The sequence below is a fragment of the Cibotium barometz genome, chromosome 17 (genome assembly GCF_041138505.1).
Source record: "Cibotium barometz isolate CiBa-2024 chromosome 17, ASM4113850v1, whole genome shotgun sequence".
NCBI classification, from domain to species: Eukaryota; Viridiplantae; Streptophyta; class Polypodiopsida; order Cyatheales; family Cibotiaceae; genus Cibotium; species Cibotium barometz.
In genome coordinates this window covers 912,789-937,196 of record NC_141062.1, presented here as the reverse complement: position 1 = coordinate 937,196, position 24,408 = coordinate 912,789, and the positions used below count along the sequence as shown (strand labels likewise).

At 43.4% G+C, this 24,408-nt stretch overlaps 1 protein-coding gene across 2 annotated transcripts in view; it reads right to left on the bottom strand.

Moving 5' to 3' along the window:
* LOC147629562 (uncharacterized) overlaps positions 1-24,408 on the bottom strand; it is a 57,444-nt gene that overhangs the window by 4,590 nt on the left and 28,446 nt on the right. The window contains exon 2 of one of the 2 annotated variants that reach the window (XM_086811058.1): positions 5,803-5,853. The exons of the other annotated variant lie outside the window; for it this stretch is intronic. Coding sequence (XP_086667184.1) covers positions 5,803-5,853 — 51 coding nt within the window. The remainder of the gene's footprint in view (positions 1-5,802; positions 5,854-24,408) is intronic. 2 annotated transcript variants of the gene reach the window in all.

The window sequence follows — 24,408 nt, the reverse complement described above, 5'->3', positions numbered from 1 at the left end:
TTCATATACATTTTCCCTTCATGAGCTAACTCCCCAGTTGTTGTTTCACCTAACAAAAGATGTTGCTTTGCACTCTCCTCGGCTATAAATGCGAATTTCCTTCATCTATTTTTTCCTATGTGCGCCAAAGTGGTTCCTTGTAGGCACACCAATCTAGATGTAGCCTCTTTCTAGCATGTGTCAAATTTATGATTGTTACCAACGTTGTTAATTATCTTGCTAAGAAGTTGGGGTTAAACATGTTAATAAAAAGTAGTATAGATCCATTAGGTTGTAAATAGGCCCCTCTGTGTATTGGAGCCTTGCTTCTCCATGCATGGTAATGTAGGGGAGGAATTTCTTACATTTCAACGTCCTTGCACATTGAAGTTGGGATGGGAATGGTGGAAGCTCGTCATTTTTTCACTTGTTTGTTGTTTATATTACAACATGACTTATGCAATGCATGGCTTAATAGAAGTAAGCCATATGGTGTGTAACTTTGCCCTTTAAAGAAGCTTGTTTATGCTTGTCGTTTTCTCACTCGCTTGTTGCTCTATCTATAGTATTTATGCAATGTTCACACATGGCTTAGTAGAATTAAGCTATGGTGCGTAACTTAGCCCTTTTTGGTATAGGGACAAACCCCATGGAAAAATTCAACTAAGCCTACTAATCTTGTGTGTACATGGCTTTAAGCACTTATTGTTTAGCTTGTGGAGGGCTTCTTGAAAAGTGAGAGCATCTCTAGAGGGCTTCCTAAAGAGTGAGATCATCCTTTTTTTTAAGTGGAATTATTGTCAGTGCGAACGATGGAAGCAATCAATTTGGTCTTAGTCACAAAAATGAAGAGTTAGCATATGAAAAGTACTCTTTAAAATAAACATCTTATTTATAATGGCTAAAAATGGTATTCTAGCAAAAAATTAGAATGGGAAGTGAGTTTGGAAAATAAAAATTTCACAATGACTTAACAAGTGACTCTTAAACTTTGAAAAGCTAGAAAGGCAATAGGCAAAAACCCTTAGAAACCCTTTTTGTCATGTTAGAATTGTGTGATCGCCCATCATAACCTCCACCTTTAAAAATGAATGCATATTTATATACCATAAGAATGTTTCCGTTATTCTTTCAACCATTATGTTAATCCAAAAACATATAAGAAATTTTAATGTTTCTTTATCATAAGAGTGCTTCTCTCTTTCTTTCAACCACTCTTGCATGTTTACATGTTTAATAAAAGATCAAATAAAAAGATGTTTAACATCATTCATATTGACATTTCGACCAACCAAAAACATATAAATATTTATATACCATAAGAGTGTTTCCCTTATTCTTTCAACCATTATGTTAATCCAAAAGCATATAAGAAATTTTAATGTTTCTTTGTCATAAGAGTGCTTCTCTCTTTCTTTCAATTATCAGGTTGTGTGTTCTTAAAGCACTCAATGCATGGCACCCATCTTTGCTGCACGTTGACATGTCTTATAGCACATTTTCTACATGAAATTGAAGGCATTTCAAGTCATTAGTTTTGACATTTTCTACCACCTCAATTATTATGAAACAATTGAATGTTCTATAGAATGTGTCGCTTTTTCTTTCCATAGTACAACCAATTGAGAAATTTCGATTAAAATCTTAAGAGGACATCCTTCTTTTCAAGGGTCGAATGTTGACATAAATACACATAAATTTGAGTATATTCCTAAAGTTGTTGTTCAATTGGCTAAGAAAATAGTTCTTTTCTAGCACTATTGTAAACCATGCAATTATTGTAAACATTGCATGGTCATTCATGTGTAAAGCAAACTAATATTATGCACACAAAAAAAAATTAGTTTTTATTGAGAGAGAAAGCAAACAAAATATTTTTCTTTGTGTCTATACATATCATTGCAAAAAGAATGTTATCTTGAAACTTCAAAAAAACAATCCCATTGAATTTTTTTCCTCAGGCATAATTAACATTCAAGGCTAAGGTTTTCTTATTTTGAAAGGCATACCCCTTCATCTATTCAATATGCATAGCTAATGTCATGTTTATTCTCAACTTGCATGAGAATCAATAATCATTGACCAATCCATTGAAGTTTCTTTTCTTTGATATAAATATCATTAAAGGCTACGGTTTTTTTCTCCTCTAAGGGCATACACCTCCATCTACTCAATATGCATAACTAATGTCAGCTTGAATACCAACAATAACCACTCAAGGAATTCTTGCCAAAATAAAACCATATAATTCTCCAAATATAGACACTTGGATGCTTTTAATATTAGTGACCTACTTGATTTTTTCATGTCCATCATTAAAATTAACCCCCCAACAACTTCAGACAAGTGACGACTCAAAATGTAAATTTCTAAGTTGGTCTGATATAATACATCTGATTTCATAACACTCTTCTTCATCGTATTGTTTTAAAAAATAAGTCAAAGCCGTTCACAAGAAATCCACATACTATGGGAGTAGGGAAGTTCACACATATGGACTTCAGAGCGAGGCATAGACTGCCATTTAGTGACATAGAATGCTATTTTGAAGACCGACCTTAAATGACGATTCACCAAACACTAGAGCTCATCCACAAACATATAAACTTTTCTTTACAAATTTTCTTCTCCTTTAAGAGGCAAGAGCAAGAAGCATTTTGGTAAAACACAGTTTACTTGCTTCGTATTGTTTTATCTAGATGAAGAGACATACTTGTGATTTGCATGTATATGTGATAAAAGTGTGTGTGAAAGACGTTTGCATTACATACATACATACGCACTTACCTACAAGTGGAGAAAGAGAGAGAGAGAGAGAGAGAGAGAGAGAGAGAGAGAGAGAGACATGTTATAATTTATAAATATCAAATAAGGCATACGAGATCTATATGGATCATGTTTTAGTTTATGAAAGAACATTGCTTTTATTGATGACTACCAAATAAGGGACATGGGATTTATATGGATCATGTTTTAGTTTGTGTACGTGTGTGTGTGAGAGAGAGAGAATTTTTAACGTGGTAGAAACAATTCCAAGATGCTTTAAAGCATATCCCACAATCCTAGTTTTGAACCCAAGTGGACTCAAATTGAAAATTTGAAAACTCATGCACTAGCCACTTTACCTCCATAAAGCTGATAAAATGGTTAGTGCAAAGTTTCTTTTTATTATACACCTCCTGTCTTCTCTTTTTTGTTTGTTTTTTTGAGGTGTCACACATGGACCCATGTTAAGAGAGCATTTTTAACGTGGTAAAAACAATTCCAAGATGCCTTAAAAGGCATATCCCACAATCCAAGTTTTGAACTCTTGAAAATTTGGAAACTCTTACACTAACCACTTTACCTCCATAAAGGTGATAAAATGGTTAGTGCAAAGTTTCTTTTTATTATACACCTATCTTCTCTTTTTTGTTTGTTTTTTGGAGGTGTCACACACACCCATGTTAAGAGAGCATTTTTAAAAACGGGTAGAAACAATTCCAAGATACGTTAAAGGCATATCCCACAATCCAAGTTTTGAACCGAGGTAAACTCAACTTGAAAATTTAAAAACTCTTGCACTAACCACTTTACCTTCATAAAGGTGATAAAATGGCTAGTGCAAAGTTTCTTTTTATCATCCACATGCTATCTTCTCGTTTTTGTTTGTTTTTTGGAGATGTCATGCATGCACCCACGTTAAGACAGCATTTTTAACGTAGAAACAAATTCCAAGATGCCTTAGAGGCATATTCCACAATCCAAGTTTTGAACCCTGGTAGACGCAACTTAAAAATTTGAAAACTCTTACACTAACCACACTGACAAGCTAATATAGCATTAAAAAATACAATTTGAATACTTTAAACATGAAAATGACATGACATTCGAAAAGAAAATTGTGTTATAGGCTAGCTAGCATGCTTGCATATATGTATGCAAAAGCAAGGTTGGAGAGAGAGAGAGAGAGAGAGAGAGAGAGAGAGAATAAGCGTCTACTAAAGATCCAATGGACCTATGAGACCAAAATGGTACAATAATGTCCATGGCATATCTCATCATGGAAAGGAAAATAAAATAGAAAGAAAACATAAACATAGCTAACTCGCCACAAAGAAAACATAAGTTGAAAATGGGATGGCAATGCTGTCCATTTACATAGGTATGAAAAAATCAGGTAATGTAGGTAACGTAACTGATACAATTGAAAATGTCATGCTTACTAACACTCTAAAAGTTGGGAAAACCACGTAATGTAGGTAACATAACTGATACAATTGAAAATGTCATGCTTACTAGCACTCTAAAAGTTGAAAATGGGATGGCAATGCTATCTATTTACCTAGGTATGAAAAAACTAGGTAATGTAGGTAACAAAACTGTCCATGGAAACTCATCATGGAATACTAAGAACATAGAAACATGAGAGCAACATCAGCTCCAAGTAGATGGTATACTACTCTCCAAAATATCAAGCATGAAGCTAATAAGTACGGCCGAGAGGTCTCTCTCAGCTATGTCATGTGAAAAGGCAACTCGAAGGTGATCGAGCATGTTCTAGATTCGGAGATGATAAGGTGATCGTGACTGACAGCCGGGGGCGTCTACATGATTCGTGTAAACTGTTTACAGCAAATCACCTTACACAACTAGAAGATGATGTCATGCTTACTAGCACTCTAAAAGTTAAAAGTGGGATGACAATGCTATCCATTTACATAGGTATGAAAAAACCAAGTAATGTAAGTGACATAACCCATACAATTGCGATAACTTTGACTACCTCTTCTATTGCGATAATGGCCACGGTCTTCATTTCCACTCCATGACCAACTTGTATCATCCCAATTATCTGTAAGTTTTTATTCAATACCGGTTCTCCAGAAAAGCCAAAATCAACCCTCGCACTCACTATTGTACATAACTCTGAATTCAACTCCACCATCCCATCTGCGATCACCCCACAAATCAACTGTAAAATAACCGTTCACTCACTGCAATGTGCTAATTGATGAGTGTTTGAAGGGATTCGATACAGGAAGAAGAGGACTAAGAACGCTAACGTGTCGCCCATTTTGTGAGATGATGTGAATGAATGTGGAAATGATGTGAATGAATATGACAATGATGTGGGATGATATGAATTGATGTGGAATAATGGAATGGTAGAGTCGAATTCGGAGTTATGTACAACAGTGAGTACGAGGGCTGATTTTGGCTTTTTCGGAGGACCGGTATTGAATAAAAACCTATAGATAATTGAGATAATACAAGGTTATTGTGGGGTGAAAATGAAGACCATGGCCATTATCCCAATAGAAGAGGTAGCCAAAGTCATCGCAATTGTATCGGTTATGTCACCTACATTACCTGGTTTTTCCATACTTATGTAAATGGATAGCACTGCCATCCCAGTTTAAACTTTTAAAGTGCTAGTAAGCATAACATCTTCCAGTTGTGTAAGGTGATTTGCTGTAAACAATTTGCACGAACCATGTAGATTGTATAATTGTGAGTTTTCGCCACATGAAGGCTTCTAGTTATGTAAGTTGATTTGCTGTAAAGAGTTTGTACGAACTATGTAGACTGTATAATTCGTGGGCTTTGGTTTGTGGCCATGTTGAAAGCTGATTATTTTCTAAAACAGATGCCAATTAGAGTACTCACTTTAGGTTTATTGATGTATTTATAAGTTACTTCACATTCAATATGATCACAAAGCAAGTAATCGTTTGTCTGTCTGTACCAATCATTCGTCGCGAGTACTCTAGACATTGAAGAAACATGTATAAGTGTAACATGCGTTGCTTGAGAGCATTTAAATAAACTTTTTCTACTCACCTCATCATATCTTCTCTTGTTTTCATTGTCTTTTTCACATAGTTCACTCACCTAGACATTGAAGAAACATGTATTAGTGTAGCATACATCACTTCAAAGCATTTAAATAGACTTTTTTATTAGACCGTGATTAGAGCCACATGTATATAATGTACATTATGAATGTGTATGGTATGTACTTTAAAAATTGTGAAGTCAAAATTTTTGTTTCACTAATTATTACAAGTCCTTATATGTTTTGTCTTCCTCCGCCCATCTTGCAAACCTTCATGTCACCTCCCCTCCTCCATCCCGAATCATCTCTCAAATATCCTCACCACCTCTGCCTTGCCCTCTAACACCTCCTCACCTCTCAGAACCCTAACCCCCCTCCCCTCTAAACGTACCTCCTCACTATCAGCACCCTCACCTCCCCTCTCTCTTTTGGCACCCTCCCAATCATTACCGACTTCCTCTCCCTCTCAATTTATCCCCCTCCCAAACACCTCTCAATTGGGAGCCTAAAACCCTCAACGTTCAATATTATTCCCCCTCCCCCTCCTTAATAACCTTCCCCTCAAGTGGAAAAGGTTAACTACAAATCTCCGAATCTTTAAAATTTCTCCCCCAAGCCACACGAGTTCAACCTCGTCACCTCTACTCTGCTCGAAGTCTTAAAAAATATAGAGAAAGACGTTCGAATGCTTTTAATTCCTTGATACCTTCCCTCCCTCGAAGGAACAACGGCTCATGGACCTTCATGCTTGTCTCGTATCCCATACATCCCCCTACAAGAACAAAGCAATAAGCATAATGCATGGATCTTTGGCCTAGTACCTCACCAAGCTAGAAAGCAAACCCAAGACTTCCTCCATGAAGTAAAGCTTCCTCCCATAGAGGGAGGACCTATTAGATAGGTCTCCCCGTGTATGCGTGTGTGTTGCGTGAGTGTGTGAACACAACTTTGTATGGGAACACACTAGGTAAGTGTGTGTATAAACACACCCTTACAAGATGCATTAAATAAAGGTAAATAGAGTTGGTGTAAACTCTGGCCTATAAAAAAAAGACCCAAACTTGTACTTGAATATCTTTCTTTTTTATCTCAAACATTAATCGAAATCTCTTTACAAGTCTTTCCTTCCTCTGCGCATCATACTCCACATATGATCATGTGTCCCTCATCTCCAACAAATAGTATGCAGAACAACGACCTTGACCTATGTAGCGTGTCATCCCAGAGCAAGGCTTCAGTCCTTCTCGATAGAATCGTCACGAAACGAATCGACAAAACCCAAGGTGACTTCTCATTCTCCCTATTGTAGGAGAGAAGGCATTCGAACCCCCGACACCGTGGTTCGTAGCCACGTGCTCTAATCCCCTGAGCTACAGGCCCCTCTCCACTAGATTTGTTCCAAGAACTCCTTCGCCGAAGCAACCTTTCCTCTCCTTACCCATTCCCAACAGCACCACCATCTTCTTCATCCCCATCAAGCCTTGAGCAATAAGTCTCCTCATCCGAGTTGTGGCCCCGCCGCCTGCACCCAAGCCATCATCATCCGACATAAAGAGGAGAACCCCGTCAATAGCCCCATTGTTGCTTCCTCTCAACGTAGGGCATAAAAGCTTGTCATCATCCGTAAGGATGACCTTTGTGGCAGCCCCATCATCTGCCCGTCAGCCCACGCATCATCTTGGGTGTCACCCTTGTGTGTAGTCGAGCGACCTCGACCCTTTTGCAGCAGGCACGTAGCCTTTTTCTTTTCTTTTCTTTTCTTTTCTCTATTTTTTGAATTATATTTTCCCCTTTAAAAAGAAAAGAAAAGAAAAGAAAGAAGCGTAGCAACGAAGCAACAGTTTCTCTCTCTAGCCCTCTCTCTCTCTCTCTCTCTCTCTCTCTCTCTCTCTCTCTCTCTCTTAATGTTTTCTTTTTGTTTTATTTTCCATTCCATGATGAGATATGCCACGGACATTATTGTATCACTTTGGTCTCATAGGCACATTGGGTCTTTAGTAGACGCTTAACATATCTTTCTTTCTTTCTCTCTCTCTCTCTCTCTCTCTCTCTCTCTCTCCCACCTCATCTTCATCACTCCCAGCCAACACAAATATGCTTTTCTTCTCCTCCATCTCACGACATCGACACAAATGGGCAGCCTCGACCTTGATGACTACCTCGAAAACATCGACTTTCTGGACTCACCATGCGCATGTGATCTCAATGGCTGGTCCAATTGTCTCATCCTCTACCCTGAGGAAGCAGCATTCGACTACCCAGACTTGAGATGGGACACCTTATACAAGTTGATCCCGAAGTGTCTACTTTATGAAGCAGCGCACACGCATACCCGGGGAGAATTATCTATAAAATATTAGATAGGTCTCCCCGTGTATGTGTGTGCATTGAGCGCGTGTGTGGGAACACACTAGGTGTGTGTGTATAAATACACCCTTACAAGATGCATTAAATAAAGGTAAAGAGAGTTGGTGTGAAAAAAAGACCCAAACTTGTACTTGAATATCTTTCTTTTTTATCTTAAACATTACTAGAAAACTCTCTACAAGTCTTTCCTTCCTCTTTACTTCATGCTCCGTGTATGACCATGTGTCCCCAACAGGACCTCCACTAAGAGCTCCACCCTCCACCTAGCAAACCCACATCCTAACAAAACAAATACACCCCCCCCACCTTGAGAAAAGCCCTTCTGAACTCCTAGCTCCCCTCATATATTTCCCAAACTACCTCCCCCCTTAAATCCTATATATTTATAAGCATGCGTTTTGCAGTTGCTTTTTGGCGTTTTTGATGGAAAAGCGTATCGCCTCTTTAAAAAGAGCGAAGGGTGGTGGATTGGAACAGGTCACCGTGGCGTGGCGCATGGTGAGACGGCAGGTGCATCTTTGGTTATTGAGCAGGTTGCCATGTGCAGGGCTGCTGTGTGCATAGGCTTCAGGTGTTGCTGCCGCTGCTGCCGCCGCCGCCAAATGCTGTTGCCGCTGCCGCCGGTTGCTGCTGCTGCTACTGGGCGCTAACAGGCGGGCTATGCGCATGGCTACAGCCAGGAGGGTTGCTGCCAACGAAAGGCCACCAAACGTGTTTAGTGCACGGGCTGCCAGCAACCAGTGACCAGACAGGCGGGCAGCCAAGCAAGTGTCAGTTAGGCGGACAGCCAGTTGGGCAGCCAGGTAGACGCCAGGTGTGGGAAGGCGGTGCAGAGGATGGGAACGCAGCAGCAAATCTGGTCAGGTGCTGGCGGTCGTGGAGCAGGTTACTTGCATGTGACAGCTAGGCGGGCGGTTTTTTGCAGTATGGAGCAGACCGCATCGCTAAGGCATCTCCGCAGCCAAACCGGACAGGCGTAGACCAACATGATGGAAGCGGGTCTATGGGTTTTTGGCACCGTGATTGGATGGTGCATATTCGTGGGATCCATGATAGAGATGCAGAAGACCTTTTTAAGCAGGGAGGTGTCATGCAGGTGTGCCTTCTCTATGGAATGCTTTGCTGTGATAACGAGAGTTCTTATTTGGAAAGTCCTCGGTGAAAAGCTAAAAGGGATCCTATTGGTAAAGGATTCGACAAGTTGTACTTTGTACTCATATTTGATCAAGTAAAGAAATACCGCAAGGGGCGCCACTGTGTTTTGGGGCCAATCGGTGTCCTTGTACTATTTGCAAGAGCATTCTAGCTCCCCTGTTTGTTTTCCTTTTCCAAGTTCCCATGGGTGATGAAGTGTTTTGTGTGTGAATGTTTGTTCCACCGCCCGTTAGATTTCTAAAGGCCGGTTTCACATTGCTTCACCTTGGAGCACCATCTGCACACCATCACCACCTTCAGATCTGCCCTCTTTGGCAGCCCCTACTGCACCCTTGTTTTGCCTCACTAGCGCGGACATCACCATTGACCCCTGCTGAGCCTCGGCATATTCAGGTCTGCATTTTTGTGTTTTTCTGCAGTTCTCTACAACCCTGCAGATCTGCGTTTACCACTACCTTGACACCGACTACCTCAGAGTGCCACCGCATCACATCGACACAAGCCTTCAACATCCGACCGTACCTTCTGCTTCGACTTTGTCTACGCTTCACCGATGGTCTACCTTCTTTGGGTTGCTTCATGAGAGTCTCATACAGAGCTCTTGTATTGGATCTCTCACGATTATATATATATCTATCATTCACCTGCACTGTGCTCTGTGTTACTCTGATCTCTCTTTGTTAGGTTGTTTGATCCTTGTGTTCTCACATGGCATCAAAGCACTCGTGAGCAAGGGATTAAAGACCTCGAGAGCTACTCACTATGGAGCAACTTCCAGAGTATTCTGAGGATAAGCCCTCGCTATCCTCACCAGGGTCTCCATCCTACCAAGATCAAGACGATGGTTCCTCCTACCAGCTCGACAGCCCAGTACGTGGCTTGACCCTGGGAGACAAAGAACCCATCTAACAACGACTCGGAACCAAATCCCATTGCTACACGACTAGCCTCTTCGAGTTAGATGGACCAGCTATCAAGAGGGGGTTTCTTACCTACTTCCAGCGTGCCATATATAGGCATTGGTACTTAGTCTCATCTGGAGAGCCCAACCTCACTGTCTCAAGCGAGTCCGAGACAAGGGCTAGTTTTCAAACAAGTACTATTTCCATACCTGGCAGTTGTAGTTCATTCGTCAGCACCCCAACTGGTCGACGTGTCAGGTTCGTTTGTACCTTCGAGTGCATATGTTCCTAACCCTGGCATGTTTTCCTCGTTTGGTTTTCAGGTCTAGCCAAGTGCAGCTACTACTACAGCTATGCTTGACCCCTGGGAGAATGTGAATGTGTGACGAGGAGGTTTGAGGAGCAGACACCCTCAACCTCACAGTGGACAAGGAGGTAACAACAATTTCTCTTTTACTCCACCTTCTCCTCCTCCCACATTGCACTGGAATATTGCAACTGTAGCACCAGAACCACAAAACTCATTTCTCATCTAGCTGGAGGTGGGATGTACACTCTGTCTGCACCCACCCAGGATCGTTTCAATCCTCAGGTTCCCCGAGCACTATTCATACCACCATTGTGCTAGCACCCAGCTCACCGGGGTATCAAGTCCCCTATCCACACACCATGGGCACTGCACCAGCAGCTAACCCTGCACCATCTCATGTGCCCCAACCAAGCTAGATGCCTCAGCTAGGTCACATACCTATGCAGAGTGCTCAGCCTTATACAATACACTCAAGCTATGCTGTTGAGCCATAAATTCCACCTGTGTCAAGCCAGCCGCCTTACCCACCAACACAAGACCCCTATCCACACACTATGGGCACTGCACCAGCAGCTAACCCTGCACCATCTCATGTGCCCCAACCAAGCTAGATGCCTCAGCTAGGTCACATACCTATGCAGAGTGCTCAGCCCTGTACAATACACTCAAGCTATGCTGTTGAGCCATAAATTCCACCTGTGTCAAGCCAGCTGCCTTACCCACCAACCCAAGGCTATGCATCTCAGGCAAGCATTCCACCTACGTTGAGTGCACCGCTTTACTCACCAAACCTCCACAGATCATCATACCACAGCTATGTACCTCAGCTAGGTCCTCCGCCTATGCAGAGTGTTCCAGCCTACCCACCCTAGCCAGCTATCAGCCTCAGCCAGGTATTCCACCTGTGCCGAGTGCACAGCTACATGATGAACCTACCATTAGCTATCAACCTCAGTCAGGAATTCCACCTGTGTCGAGTGCACAGCCCACTTTATGGAGGGACGCAGCCAGGTCTAGCCCCTGCGCCGGGAAGTGGTGGTTACGTTGGAGCGATATCCACTCCTCCAACACCAGTCTGTGGCTCTCAACCATCGGGAAGCACGTCCTTCCATATCCCTTCGTCCAAACTCGTTTTAATGGGTCTAACTACACCACTTGGGAAAATCTTATGCAACAAATATTTACTTCCCAAGATCTATGAAAGATGATCTTAGGACTTGAACAGCAACCCGACCCCTCTCTAGCTCTTCCTGAAGTGCTTCAGGACTCGGAGCCTAGCAATGCAAGTGCAATCGTGGAGCTCATGCAAGGCCTCATACCGGAGTTTCATTCGCAACTCCAGCAGATGGGCACACCTTGCAGAGCGACATGCAGCACACGATCGTTCACGTCGCATTGACCTCGGCAGCCAGGGAAGGGTCGTTCACCAGAAAAATCTGGGACATCAAAAGGCAACCAACCAAATCAATCCAACACCACTCCCATATCCAATGCTTCAAAGCTCACACCTGAACAGCAAAAATTACCAAGAAGCGGCGCTACTGCACATATTGTCAAATATCGGGACATTTTGACAAAGAGTGTGGTCTAGAGGGGGTATCAATCCACGACCTAACACACAGGGATCCTCACAAGAAAACAAGCAAGGTCAGTGGCCTCGGCCTTCCCAGCAGGGAAACCAAGGACACACCATACAAGGTCCCCAAACTCCTGAGGGTTTGACTAATTGGTCAGTCATCACTCCTCAGGGCCCTATGGCCAATGTCACTCAGACTGAGTCAACTCCTGGTCCTTCCCAAGGGAAGAAGCATTCAAGGACACGACATGGCAAGAAGCCCATCATAGCTTCAGCCAATGTTCACATTTGTGAACTACCCAATCAATCTGATGTGCCGCCCGAAGCCCACCCCTCCCTTCTTTGTGGGCATTCCATACCTTGGATTGTGGACAGTGGAGCCACTCAACATATGATGCGCCATCCCAAGATTTTTCTCTCTCACCGTACTATTGGCGAAGCTGTACGATGTGGCAACAATTCCATGATGCCCATCCAATCTGTCAGAACAGTAATGTTCGACACCAATGCAGGTCCAAACCTTGCCACATTGGACAAAGTGCTCCTTGTTCCCAAGCTGAACATCAATCTACTTTCTGTTTCTCAACAACTGGCACAACTCAACCATGGAGTTTAATTTAATAAATGAGTTGTCGCGGTTATCGATGAGACTACTAGTCTCGTTGTAGCCCGTGGCCAAGCTACCGAGAACGAACTCATGACCACTTTCTTAACCACACCTACCTCTGGAGTCTAAGGACTCTGATTTTCACTGGATTCACGCCTGTGTAGCCAGAGCACCCTCTGACATTGAGCGACTATGGCATTACCACTTTGGTCACTTACAATATGACACGCTCTACGAGCTGTCTAGGGATCAATTGGTTGAAGGCATACCCCGCCTCACCAAGAATGTTTGCAAGCCTTGTCACCTGGGCAAGCAACATCGCATGTCGTTCCCACACCAAGCCACTCATCGAGCTCAAGGAATCCTTAGGTTGATTCATTTCGATCTAAGTGGACAAACATCCTTGTTTGGGTCTCTCTATTACTTGCTAATAGTAGATGACTACTCAAGATAAATGTGGGTCTATTTCCTGAAACACAAATCCGATGCTTTCTTCTACTTCTCCATGTGTGTTCAGTTAGTCACTAACCAAACGGGTGTCTGCATTGGCACAACCCTCAAATAACAATGGTGGTGAGTTTATCTCCCATCAATTTTCCGAGTTCTTGCAAGAGAATACCATTCAATGTTAACTCACATCTACCAACTCCCCCGCACAAAATGGGGTGGTTGAATGCAAGAACCGCACTGTCATGGAAATGGCACGCTCCAAGCTATTTGCAAGTAAGTTGCCATAATGCCTATGGTCAGAAACTGCCAACACGGCAATCTATGTACTGAACTGATGCCCGACAATTATCGTACCTAGCAAGACGCAGTACGAGGCATTCTTTGGCGAAAAACCCATTGTCAAACATCTACGTGTCTCTAGGTGCCGTGTGTACATGCATACCCTGAACGATACACAAGGCAAGCTCGAACCGTGGGTTACCCTCGTGCATGGATTATCAAGCTCTAAACAAGCTCACCATCAAGAACAGGTTTCCAATCCCACGCATAGATGACATCTTGGATAAGCTTGATGGTTCGGCTTGTTTCAACCGTATAGATTTGAAAAGTGGTTATCACCAAATTCGTGTGGTACCCGAGGATGTCCATAAGACTGCATTCAGGACAACTTTTGGATTGTATGAATTCTTGGCAATACCTTTTGGTCTTACCAATGCCCCGACTACATTCAACCGCATGATGGACAGGATATTTCGACCCCATCGTAAGTTCACAGGTGTATTCTTTGATGACATCTTGATTTTCTCCAAGAATGAGAAGGAGCATAAGACTCATTTGGCTACAGTCTTTGAACAGTTGCAAAAGCATAAACTCTTCATAAATGCTAAGAAAAGTGAGTTCTTCCTATCAAAGATACACTATTTGGGGCACATCGTATCCAAAGAGTGTGTAAGAATGGATCCTGCTAAAATTGAAACCATTCGAAATTGGCCAGAGTTGCAAAATGTACATCAAGTGCGTACTTGGATTATGTTCATACTATAGGCGATTCATCAAGCATTTTGCCAAGATTGCCTTGCCATTACATGATCTTACGAAGAAGAAAGCTACCTTCAAATGGACTTCGCATGAGCAAGATGCCTTCTTGCAACTCAAAAATGCTATCATTTGTGGGCCGGTATTGATTGTTCCCGATTTGCAAAAGCCATTCACGGTGGAATGTAATGCATGTGGGAATTGTATAAGGACTGTCCTAAATCAAGAGGGTCATGCAGTTGCTTATGAAAAACGTCGATTGCATGATGCCGAGATCCATTTGGACATTTATGAAAAAGATCTCTTGGCTATAATTCATGCCTTAAAAATATGGAAGCATTATCTTCTTGGGGCTAAATTTGTAGTCAAGACAGATCATCAAAGCTTGAGATATTTTCTATCTCAAACAAAGCTTTCAGAGAAGCAAATGAGAATGGCAAACTTTCTTTCCATGTTTCATTTTCAGATTGTACACACTCCGGGAAAGAACAATTTGGTGGAAAATGCTTTGCCCAGGAAGCCTTATATAGCTACAGTTTCAATGGCCTCTCATGGAGACTTATCTGCCATGCGTGATTTGTATCATTTGGATGCTGATTTTTCCCATATATGGACTGATTTGATGGCTGGTCACTCGCATGCCTCTTATGTGATCAAAGAGGATTATCTTATGAAGGATAACTACTTATGGGGGTATAAAATGGTATACATCAATGAAGGGGGTGTCCACAGCTCCCTAAAGAACATGCCTGGGTGTGCTCTGAAGCGAGCCAGTCGCTCCGCACCCTCTCTGTGAAACTGAGCTCTGATCTCTGTCATCTCTCTCTGGTATAGGATGGAGCTAGCTAGGTTGCATATCATGATTGTATACTCCATGCATATAGCTTTGCATTCTCTAGTAGTAGAGCTCCATCTCCTTCACCACTCATTGTACTTATTGCACACCCAGATTCAGCTTTTTAGTTCAGTACTTTTTCATTTTGTTGGGATGACAGAGGATACCCCATACAGGTACACCGATTTGTCTCATAGGCCGAGTTCGGTCTTTTGGAAGACGTTAATAAAATCTTTCTCTCTCTCTCTCTCTCGAGCTGGGGCGGTCCAGGCGCCCCAAGATGAGAGGCCCATCTCGACACCGGCGGAGACTACAACAGAGGATCAGGACCATACTAGCACGGCATGGGAGACGTCCAGTCAGAGTACTCACCATGGAGAACATTGAGGATATCCGCCATCGACCGATGAGAGACATCTTTGGATAGTGATGTGTATGATGCTTACCTTTGTTGTTGGAGTTTTCCTCCCAGATGCTATCCATTAGGAGCTCCTAGTACCGTACTTTTCCTCATAGTTGTTTCAGTTTCAGTTTCAGTTAGTTGTTTAGTTGTTTTTAGCTTTTCTTACACAGACATTGTATCAGATCCACCAATTGTTGTAACCTTTTTGGTCTCATAGGTCATTTTGGCCTTCTGAAGACGTTAATATATCATTTCATTTCATTTCATCTCTCTCTCTCTCTCTCTCTCTCTCTCTCTCTCTCTCTCTCTCTCTCTCTCTCATTCTATTATATGCTGATGATATCATTCTTGTGTCGGCTACTCGGACAGGGCTACAAAGGCATCTACAGGCCCTGGATACTTTCTGTGCGGAGCGAGGACTCACAGTGAACCTTGGAAAAACCAAGGTTATGGTCTTTCATACATCAGCAGTAGTCAGATGCCAGACTATCCTTACACTAGCTCGGGGACAGGTAGAGGTGGTGGGCTCATATGTATACCTTGGGGTCACATTTACCAGCTCATCAGGGAGATTCTCTATGGCACAAGCAGCCAGAGACAGAGTGACACGAGGGTACACAGCACTAGCAATTTTGGAACGCCAATGTCATCAGGCACACTTCCAGGAGCCCCGTACTCAGGGGTGGCTATTTGATACACTAGTTACTCCAGCATTGATGTATGCAGCAGCAGTATGGGCACCAGGTTTGGCTACATCCTCATGGACACAGATAGAGCGCCCTCAGATTTTGATGCTCTCACGGATGATCCGCAGCAAACCTTCAGTACCACATGATATCCTTCGAGCCGAGTTTGCTGTACCACCTATGTTAGTAGAGGCCATGTTCCATACTATATCTTTTATACACAGGATGCGGGACAGAGACATAGGGAGATCTTACTTCAGACACCCGCACATCATAGCGGAGGAAGACAGTCCCAGTTGACTGACTTCTTCCAGAGATTGGCACCAGTAGCCCAGCCACACACATTGGGAGTGACATCTCAGCGAGCAGAGGCGATTCGAGCTAGGCGACGACCCAGACTAGCCGGCTATACCAGACACCACGACTACACCACAGAGAGATCGCTGCCATCCAGTCTCGACACCAGCAGGAGGTCCAAGAGCAGCTGGCACATTTTCGCTCTGATCCAGGACGCATGTTCCAGACATTTACGGCATCCTCAGATCGGATGTATGACATATTGTACCCAGACTATGGGACTAGATGGAGTTAGGATCTCTCCTCTCTCCTGTTTCAACTAGATCCAAAAAGTGAGCTAAACGGACCCAAAAATGGTCAAAAATTGACCAAACTGATCTGGAAAATTCTAGAATCAGCTTGCTTGGTTAGAGGCTCATTTTTTCCTATAAATAGAAGCCTCCCCCTTTGTAAAAGTTTAATAGTGTTTATGCACTGTTACTCTACTCCTCCTGAGAATCAAATACATATTCAATTGATAATTCAATTATTTTTTACTAAATCCTCTCCAAAAGAACTGGTGGCCACTCTTGTTGCAAACAAGAGTAGAACCCTCAATCCCGCAAGCCAAAGGAAAGCTTACGAGTTCCATGTAAGCTTAATTCTAACTTATCGTGAATTTTAAATCTATGGTTTTCTTAATCTTAATGCTTTCTAAATGTTTGAATTAAAATCTAATGCTATGCCTTGATGGAAAGGCCACCCCGTAGATAACATATCGTACTTGTATCACCCCTTCAACATATAGAGATGCATTAGTAGCCCTAGTACTCCATCCACACCCTCTCGTTTATACACCACTATTGAGTCCCCTATGATCGTGTTGTCATACTTGTACATTTCATTCTCACTCCACATTTTCCTCTTGATGACTGGAGGAACATCATTATACTACTTGTTTGTCTCATAGGCCAATTTTGGACTTTTGCAGACGTTAATATATCTTATTTTCTTTCTCTCTCTTCGCTGTTCGCACCTGCGCTGGCCCCGTCCCTCTGCCTCCCTATTCCCACCCACCCTTCCTTAGTCCCCCAAGGCACCCTATAAGGGTTTCTGTTTACCTTCCCGTTCCAGTTTCATTTTCTAGGTGCCAGTAGTATCATTTCTTATTTTTCATTTTCTGGTTTTTTATCCAGACATTGTATCAGATCCACCATGATGTAACTTTTTGGTCTCATAGGTCATTATGGCCTTTTGAAGACGTTGATATAACATTTCATTTCATTTCATTTCTACATGGCTTGACCCCCACCCCCCACCCCCCCCTAATGCTGCTGTTTCGCGCTGCGCGCAGGTGTCACGGATTAATTTCCAGTCCATTGGCTGTGGGAAGTACTGCAAAAGGTCATGGCCAAGACCAGAGTTAAAGAGGAGCTCGTGAAGGTGGAGGACAAGCTCAGCACAATTATCAAAGAAAACAAGAAGATGGTCGACTCTTCCGTTACCGCAATCATAAACCGCCTCTCCAAACTCGAGAAGGAATTTGACAAAATCCAAGAGCTCGAAGAGAGAACATCCAAGCAAGAGGCTGAGATTTCAGCCTTAAAGGAGGAACTAGTGGAGGCCAAATTGCATGCTAAAAGTCAAGCGGCTGAAATCTCAGCCCTCAAAAAGGAGTTGGAAGCCACTTCACAAGGCAAGCTTGAGGATGGAAAATTTCAGCCCTCCTTTATTGAAGAGCTGAATACCATCAAGGAACAAATGAGGATCATTCGAGAGGAGGAGGAGCAACATAAAGAGAAGACATCTTCATGGGTGGAGTGTTGGGGTAAAGGTGTTATGCCCACCCTTATAGTGTGTACAAGCCCATAAGTTATAGTACATAGTACACTTGGTACTTTTAATGTACTAAGTGCACTATGTGTACTAGTGCAATATACATGTGTGATAGGGGGAGTCACACACTTATGCCTCATGAGTTGACTTATCCCCACAACTCTCTCTCTCTCTCCCTTGCTTCTCTGTGTATGTCTCCCATGAATGAACTCTAACCCTAATTCTGTTTTCTCCCCATCAACTGGTATCAGAGCATTGGTCACCAGGTTCCTCTCCCTCTCATCAAGAATTGTTCGCCTTTTTTTTTGCTGGTCGCCTGCTCCCTCTACTGTTGATCTCATTGCTGGTCATCTTGAGCATGAACCTGTCCCGTTTTGCAATTGCAGCCCATTCAATGCTGATCGCTGCCCAAACTGCATCGCTAACCAGCCTGTAGTGCTGCCCAGGCAGCCAGCGTTACCCTGGCTGCTGCCTAACTGGCTGCCATGCAGCCAGCACAGCCAGAGCAGCAGCACCCTACAGCACAGCAGCAGCAGCAGCAGAATCCGTATTGCAGGTAGGTGAGCCGAAACAGGAGGTGGCGGCCTACAGCAGCGCTCGCAGCAGGGGTCGACTACAAACGTGTAGTGCTGGGCGTAGATGCGCTCAGGCGATAGCACCATAAGCGAAGTGCAGGCGAGACCAGCAGGCGAGACCAGCTGGCGGGAGTTAAATCATTAGCGAGGAGGCCAGCGAGGAGACGTCTATTGTGTTGCCCACGAGGAGAGCTATGCAGCCTAGCATCCGTACACGCACAGCAATCTGCAGGCGCATCAGCATCAACCTGCTTGCTTCCCAATAGTGTGGTGCTGCTTCAATAGCCGCACGAGCTGCTGCAAAGGAGTCCTTCATGCTGCACTAATACTGCAGCAGCATCAGCAAACCCCTCTCTTCTGCAACAACAAAATTCCGCCTGCAAATCAAAAAAAAAATCAGAAAATTACAAGGTATTTGCCTCAATTTTTTTTTGGGATTTGCAATTGAGCAAGTACAATCAACAATTGAGCAGGTACAGGTGCCGAATTGCTCAATTTTTGAGCATAATTGGCAAAATTGGGTGACATTGGTCACAATCAGGATCAATTTGCAAAAAATTGGTCACAATCAGGATCAATTTGCAGGAAATTGGATGTCGAAATTTGGGGCTTTTGATGTAATTGTGCAATTAAGCACTCATACATGCTGTATGATGTGAAAAATCGCACATTTGGGCAAAATTGCAGCAAATTGCAGTGCAAATCAAGGGGCTTTTGTGCCGATTTGGTCGATTTGCATGCAGGCAATCGCATTTGATGCTGTGGATAATGTGCTGATGCCTTACAAGCACTCAATGTGCCTGTAAATCAAGGGGCTTTCATGTATTGGATGTATATGTGGCCAGGGGAAGCATCGTGAACACTCTGGATGCCTTCATGTGCGTCAATGTACCATGTATGATCAGAAATTGATCTTAAATCAAAGGGCTTTTCAAGTTCGTATGCTTGTTGAGCTTGGCAAAGCAGCAAGCAAGCCATTTATGCCTTGAATCCTCAAAAATCAGCTTGCAGTCAAGGGGCTTTTGCCCAATTTCTGTTCGGGACTGTTTTATGCAGTGTTCGGGACTGTAAAAGTCTGATTTTTACTCATTTGGACAGCCAGGAAAGCATTTATTGCTACTGTACCTGCTGGTACAGATTTGGCACAGCTTTGTGCATGTTTTGGCATGGCTGTACACTGTTTTGAGTGACCAAAAGATTCAATTTCAGCTGCTGAACTTGCCGGTACAGGTTTGGTACATCATTGGTGAGCGCTTAGTACTGCTGTACAGTACTTTGGAAGGGCAAAAGAGCACATTTAAGGTGCTGTCCAAAATCTGCAGCAACCAGATTTTGGTGTTTTCATCACATAAAGTGGGAGAAAAGTTGCATTCTTGCTTCCGCAGTGGGAGATAAAGCTTGGGAGAATAACTGTGAGCACTTTGTGTGCTTTTGGTGCAGTGTTTGCACATTTTTGCAGGGAGTCAGGCATTGACAGGTTGCATTTTGCTATGGCAACCACAGGTGAGAGCTCTTCATTGCTTCACATCAGGAAGCTTGAAGGCTCGCATAATTATGATATTTGGCAAACCCAGTGCTACAATGTGTTGCTCCAGAAAAAGCAGCACAAGCCTATCAAAGAAAGGGGTGTAATGCCCGCTTCTCTTACTGCTGAAGAGTGGGAAGATATGGATGAGCTGGCAAGATCTACTATCATGTTGTCTGTGTCAGACTCATTACTTTTCAGCATTCGTGAGGAGAAGACAGCTTGGGGAATGTGGCAGAGATTGCAGGACTTGTATGCCCAACAAAGTGCCTCAAGCAAAGTGTATTGGTTGAAGAAACTCATAGGTCTTCAGATGAAGGAAGGGGCTTCTATGACAGCCCATCTAAATGAGTTTAATGGTATTGTTAGCCAGGTCATCAACCAAAAGTTGGCAATGGACGATGAGTTCAAAGCCACTTTTCTGTTATGCACTTTGCCAGAGAGTTGGGACACATTCAAGACAGCCACTAGCAATTCGCATGCTATGCTGTCATATGCAGATGTTGAGGGTGCTCTTCTTCAAGAAGAGATGAACAGGAAAAACAACTCTGTTGGAAAGTCCAATGCAATGAATGCACGTGGGAGATCCCAGCAAAGGAGGAAAAGCCAAGAAAGGGGAAGGAGCAAGTCTCGCTCCAAAAAGAATTTGGAATGCCATTATTGTGGCAAGAAGGGACACATTAAAAAACAATGCTACAAATGGAAAAATGATCAAAAAGAAAAGGGAAAAGGCAAAGACAAAGAGAAAGATGAAGCCAAAGATGTAAAGCCAAAGGGCAAAAGTGGAGTCAAGATTGAAGAAATCAATGTGTCACATGCAGGTGGCAGTGAGGATGAGGTCCTCTTTACGTCTTCACTTGATGCCCATTCACTTCTTACAGGTGGTCATGGTATGCACTCATGGATCATTGATTCAGGTGCCTCCTTTCATGTCACAGGTTGCAGAGACTTGTTTGTCAGGTATACTGCTGGCAATGAAGAAGTGGTTTATTTGGGTGATAACCATGCATGCAAAATTCTTGGCAGAGGTGATGTGAGGCTTGTGTTTTCAGATGGCTCACAGCTTATGCTCCATGATGTCAGGCATGTGCCTGAGATCAAAAAGAATCTGCTTTCTACTGGACAGCTTGATGATGCTGATTATGTTACCACATTTGGTAGTGGAAAGTGGAAGATTAGTAAGGACTCACTGGTTGTTGCCAGAGGCTCTAAGGTGGACACTCTTTACTTTATGCATGCAGGTGTTTGTCACCATGCTAATGTAAATGCAACCGAGCTGCCGGAAATTTCTATGTGGCATAGCCGGTTGGGACACATGAGTGTCAAGGGAATGGAGCAATTGTCTCGTTTGGGTTACTTGCCTTCTCTAAAGTTTTCAAGTTTTCAGTTTTGTGAGCATTGTATATATGGCAGGCAACTCCAGTGCCCCCACAAGAAAGCTCTTGGACAGAAAGATGCTCAATTAGAGCTTGTGCATACAGATGTATGTGAGATGCCTCAGCTTTCTTTGGGAGGGGCAAAATACTTTGTGTCTTTTATTGATGATGCCACACGCAAGGTGTGGGTTTATCCTCTTCGTTTGAAGAGTGATACATTCTCAGTGTTTCAGAAGTTTGTTGCTCTTGTTGAGAATCAAACTGGCAAAACACTGAAGGCTTTGCGTTCCGACAATGGTGGAGAGTACATGTCCAAACAGTTTCAGGACTTTTGTGATGCTAAAGGCATCAAAAGGGAGCTCTCTACTCCTTATGATCCTCCACAAAACGGGACAGCAGAGAGGATGAACAGGACCATACAGGAGAAGGTCCGTTCTATGTTGTCACATGCTGCATTACCTCATGGTTTTTGGGCTGAAGCTGTTATGACAGCCGTTCACCTTATAAACAGGTCACCTAACACGAGGCTTGGTGGGAAAGTGCCAGAAGAAGTATGGACAGGGAAGCCTCCGTCATACAAGCACTTGAGAGTGTTTGGTTGCGTTGCGTACGTGCACATACGAAGGGAAATGCGCACCAAACTTGATCCTAAGTCTCACAAATGCATATTCCTAGGATATGGTGACAGAGGTGAAATGGGGTATAGACTTTGGGATCCCATGAATAGAAAGATCATACGCAGCAATGATGTCATTTTTGATGAAACATGCATGTATAAGGAGCCTGCAAGGCAACAGGAGCCTGGCAGAGTCATCTTTGATGATGATGGACATCATGGACAACAACAAAGGACTGTAAATCAGCCATTACAGCAGGAAAACCAGCCCTTAAATGGTGCTGAAAATGGTCCAAATGGACAGCCAGACATGGCAGAAGATATCCCTATGGATATACCACAGTTGGAGGAGATACCGGGCATGATTTTTCAGCCTTATGGCATGGAACAGGAGCCACCAATGGGTGATATGCAGGCTGGACAGCAACCTGCAAATGATGGTCATTGGGTACGGAGGTCCACTAGACCCTCCAGAGCCCCTGACAAGTTTGTTCCAGGGGTTGACTACTTGATGCTCATTGACTGTGGGGAGCCCTCATGTTATAAAGAGGCTTTACAGAGGGCAGACAAGGCTCTATGGGAGCGTGCCATGAAGTCAGAGATGGATTCTCTGCACAAAAATGGAACTTGGAAGTTGGTGCATTTGCCTGCAGGCAAGAAGGTTTTGCCATGCAAGTGGGTATACAGGCTCAAAGTTGCACCAGATGCAAAGCCAAGATACAAAGCCAGGTTAGTGGCTAAGGGCTTCAAGCAGGAATATGGTGTGGACTTTGATGAGATCTCTCCAGTGGTCAAAATGACCACACTTAGAGCTGTGTTGGCTTTGGTTGCGCATGATGATCTGGACTTGATTCAGATGGATGTGAAGACTGCTTTTCTTCACGGTGATCTCCATGAGGAGATATATATGCAGCAGCCAGAGGGTTATGCAGTGAGTGGAAAGGAGAAGCTTGTATGCAAGCTGAAAAAGAGTCTTTATGGGCTCAAACAGGCACCAAGGGAATGGTATCATAAATTTGATACATTCATGAAATCTCAGAAATTCAGGAGAAGTGACATAGATCACTGCTTGTACACCAAGAAAGCTTTGGATGGCAGTCTCTTGATTCTCATTTTGTATGTTGATGATATGTTGATTGCCGGAAAATCTCGTAAAGAGATGGATGCCTTGAAGCAGAGGCTGCATCAAACCTTTGATATGAAGGATTTGGGTGATGCAAATCACATCTTGGGTATGCGGATACTTCGGGACAGAAATCAGCATGTGTTGTATTTGTCTCAGAAGGAATACATTGGCAAAGTCTTGCAGAGGTTCAATATGGACGGGGGGAAGAAGACTAGTACTCCTTTGCCTCCATATGTAAAACTCAGTGCTATGGACAGCCCACAGTCAGATAGAGACAGGGCTGATATGGCCAAGATTCCGTATGCTTCAGCTTGTGGCAGTCTCATGTATGCCATGGTTGCTACTAGGCCGGACATTGCATTTGCAGTGGGAGTGGTTTCTAGATACATGGCCAACCCTGGCAAGAAGCATTGGGAAGCAGTGAAAGGTGTCATGAGATACCTGAAGGGCACACAGGATTTGTGCATTTGCTTTGGCAAACAGGATGCATTAGTGCATGGTTACACGGATTCGGATTATGCCGGTCATCCAGATAACCGGAAGTCTACTACCGGTTATGTATTTACATTCACAGGAGGTGCTGTGTCATGGATATCCAGGATGCAGAAGTGCACAGCCTTATCTACTACAGAGGCCGAGTATATTGCAGCCACAGAGGCTTGCAAGGAGGCATTATGGCTATCTCGGTTAGTGGTTGATTTGGGATATACAGGGGATATTCCATTGTTGCATTGTGATAGTCAGAGTGCCATCCAGTTGGCAAAGAACCCTGTCTTTCATGCAAAGACGAAGCATGTGGATGTGAAGTATCACTTCATCAGAGAGGTGATAGAGAACAAGCAAATTCAGCTTGTTAAGATTCATACGGATGACAACCCGGCTGATCTGTTGACAAAGAGTTTGCCTCCGGAGCGGTTTGCTCATTGCAGACACTTGATGGGCATTGGATGAGGCC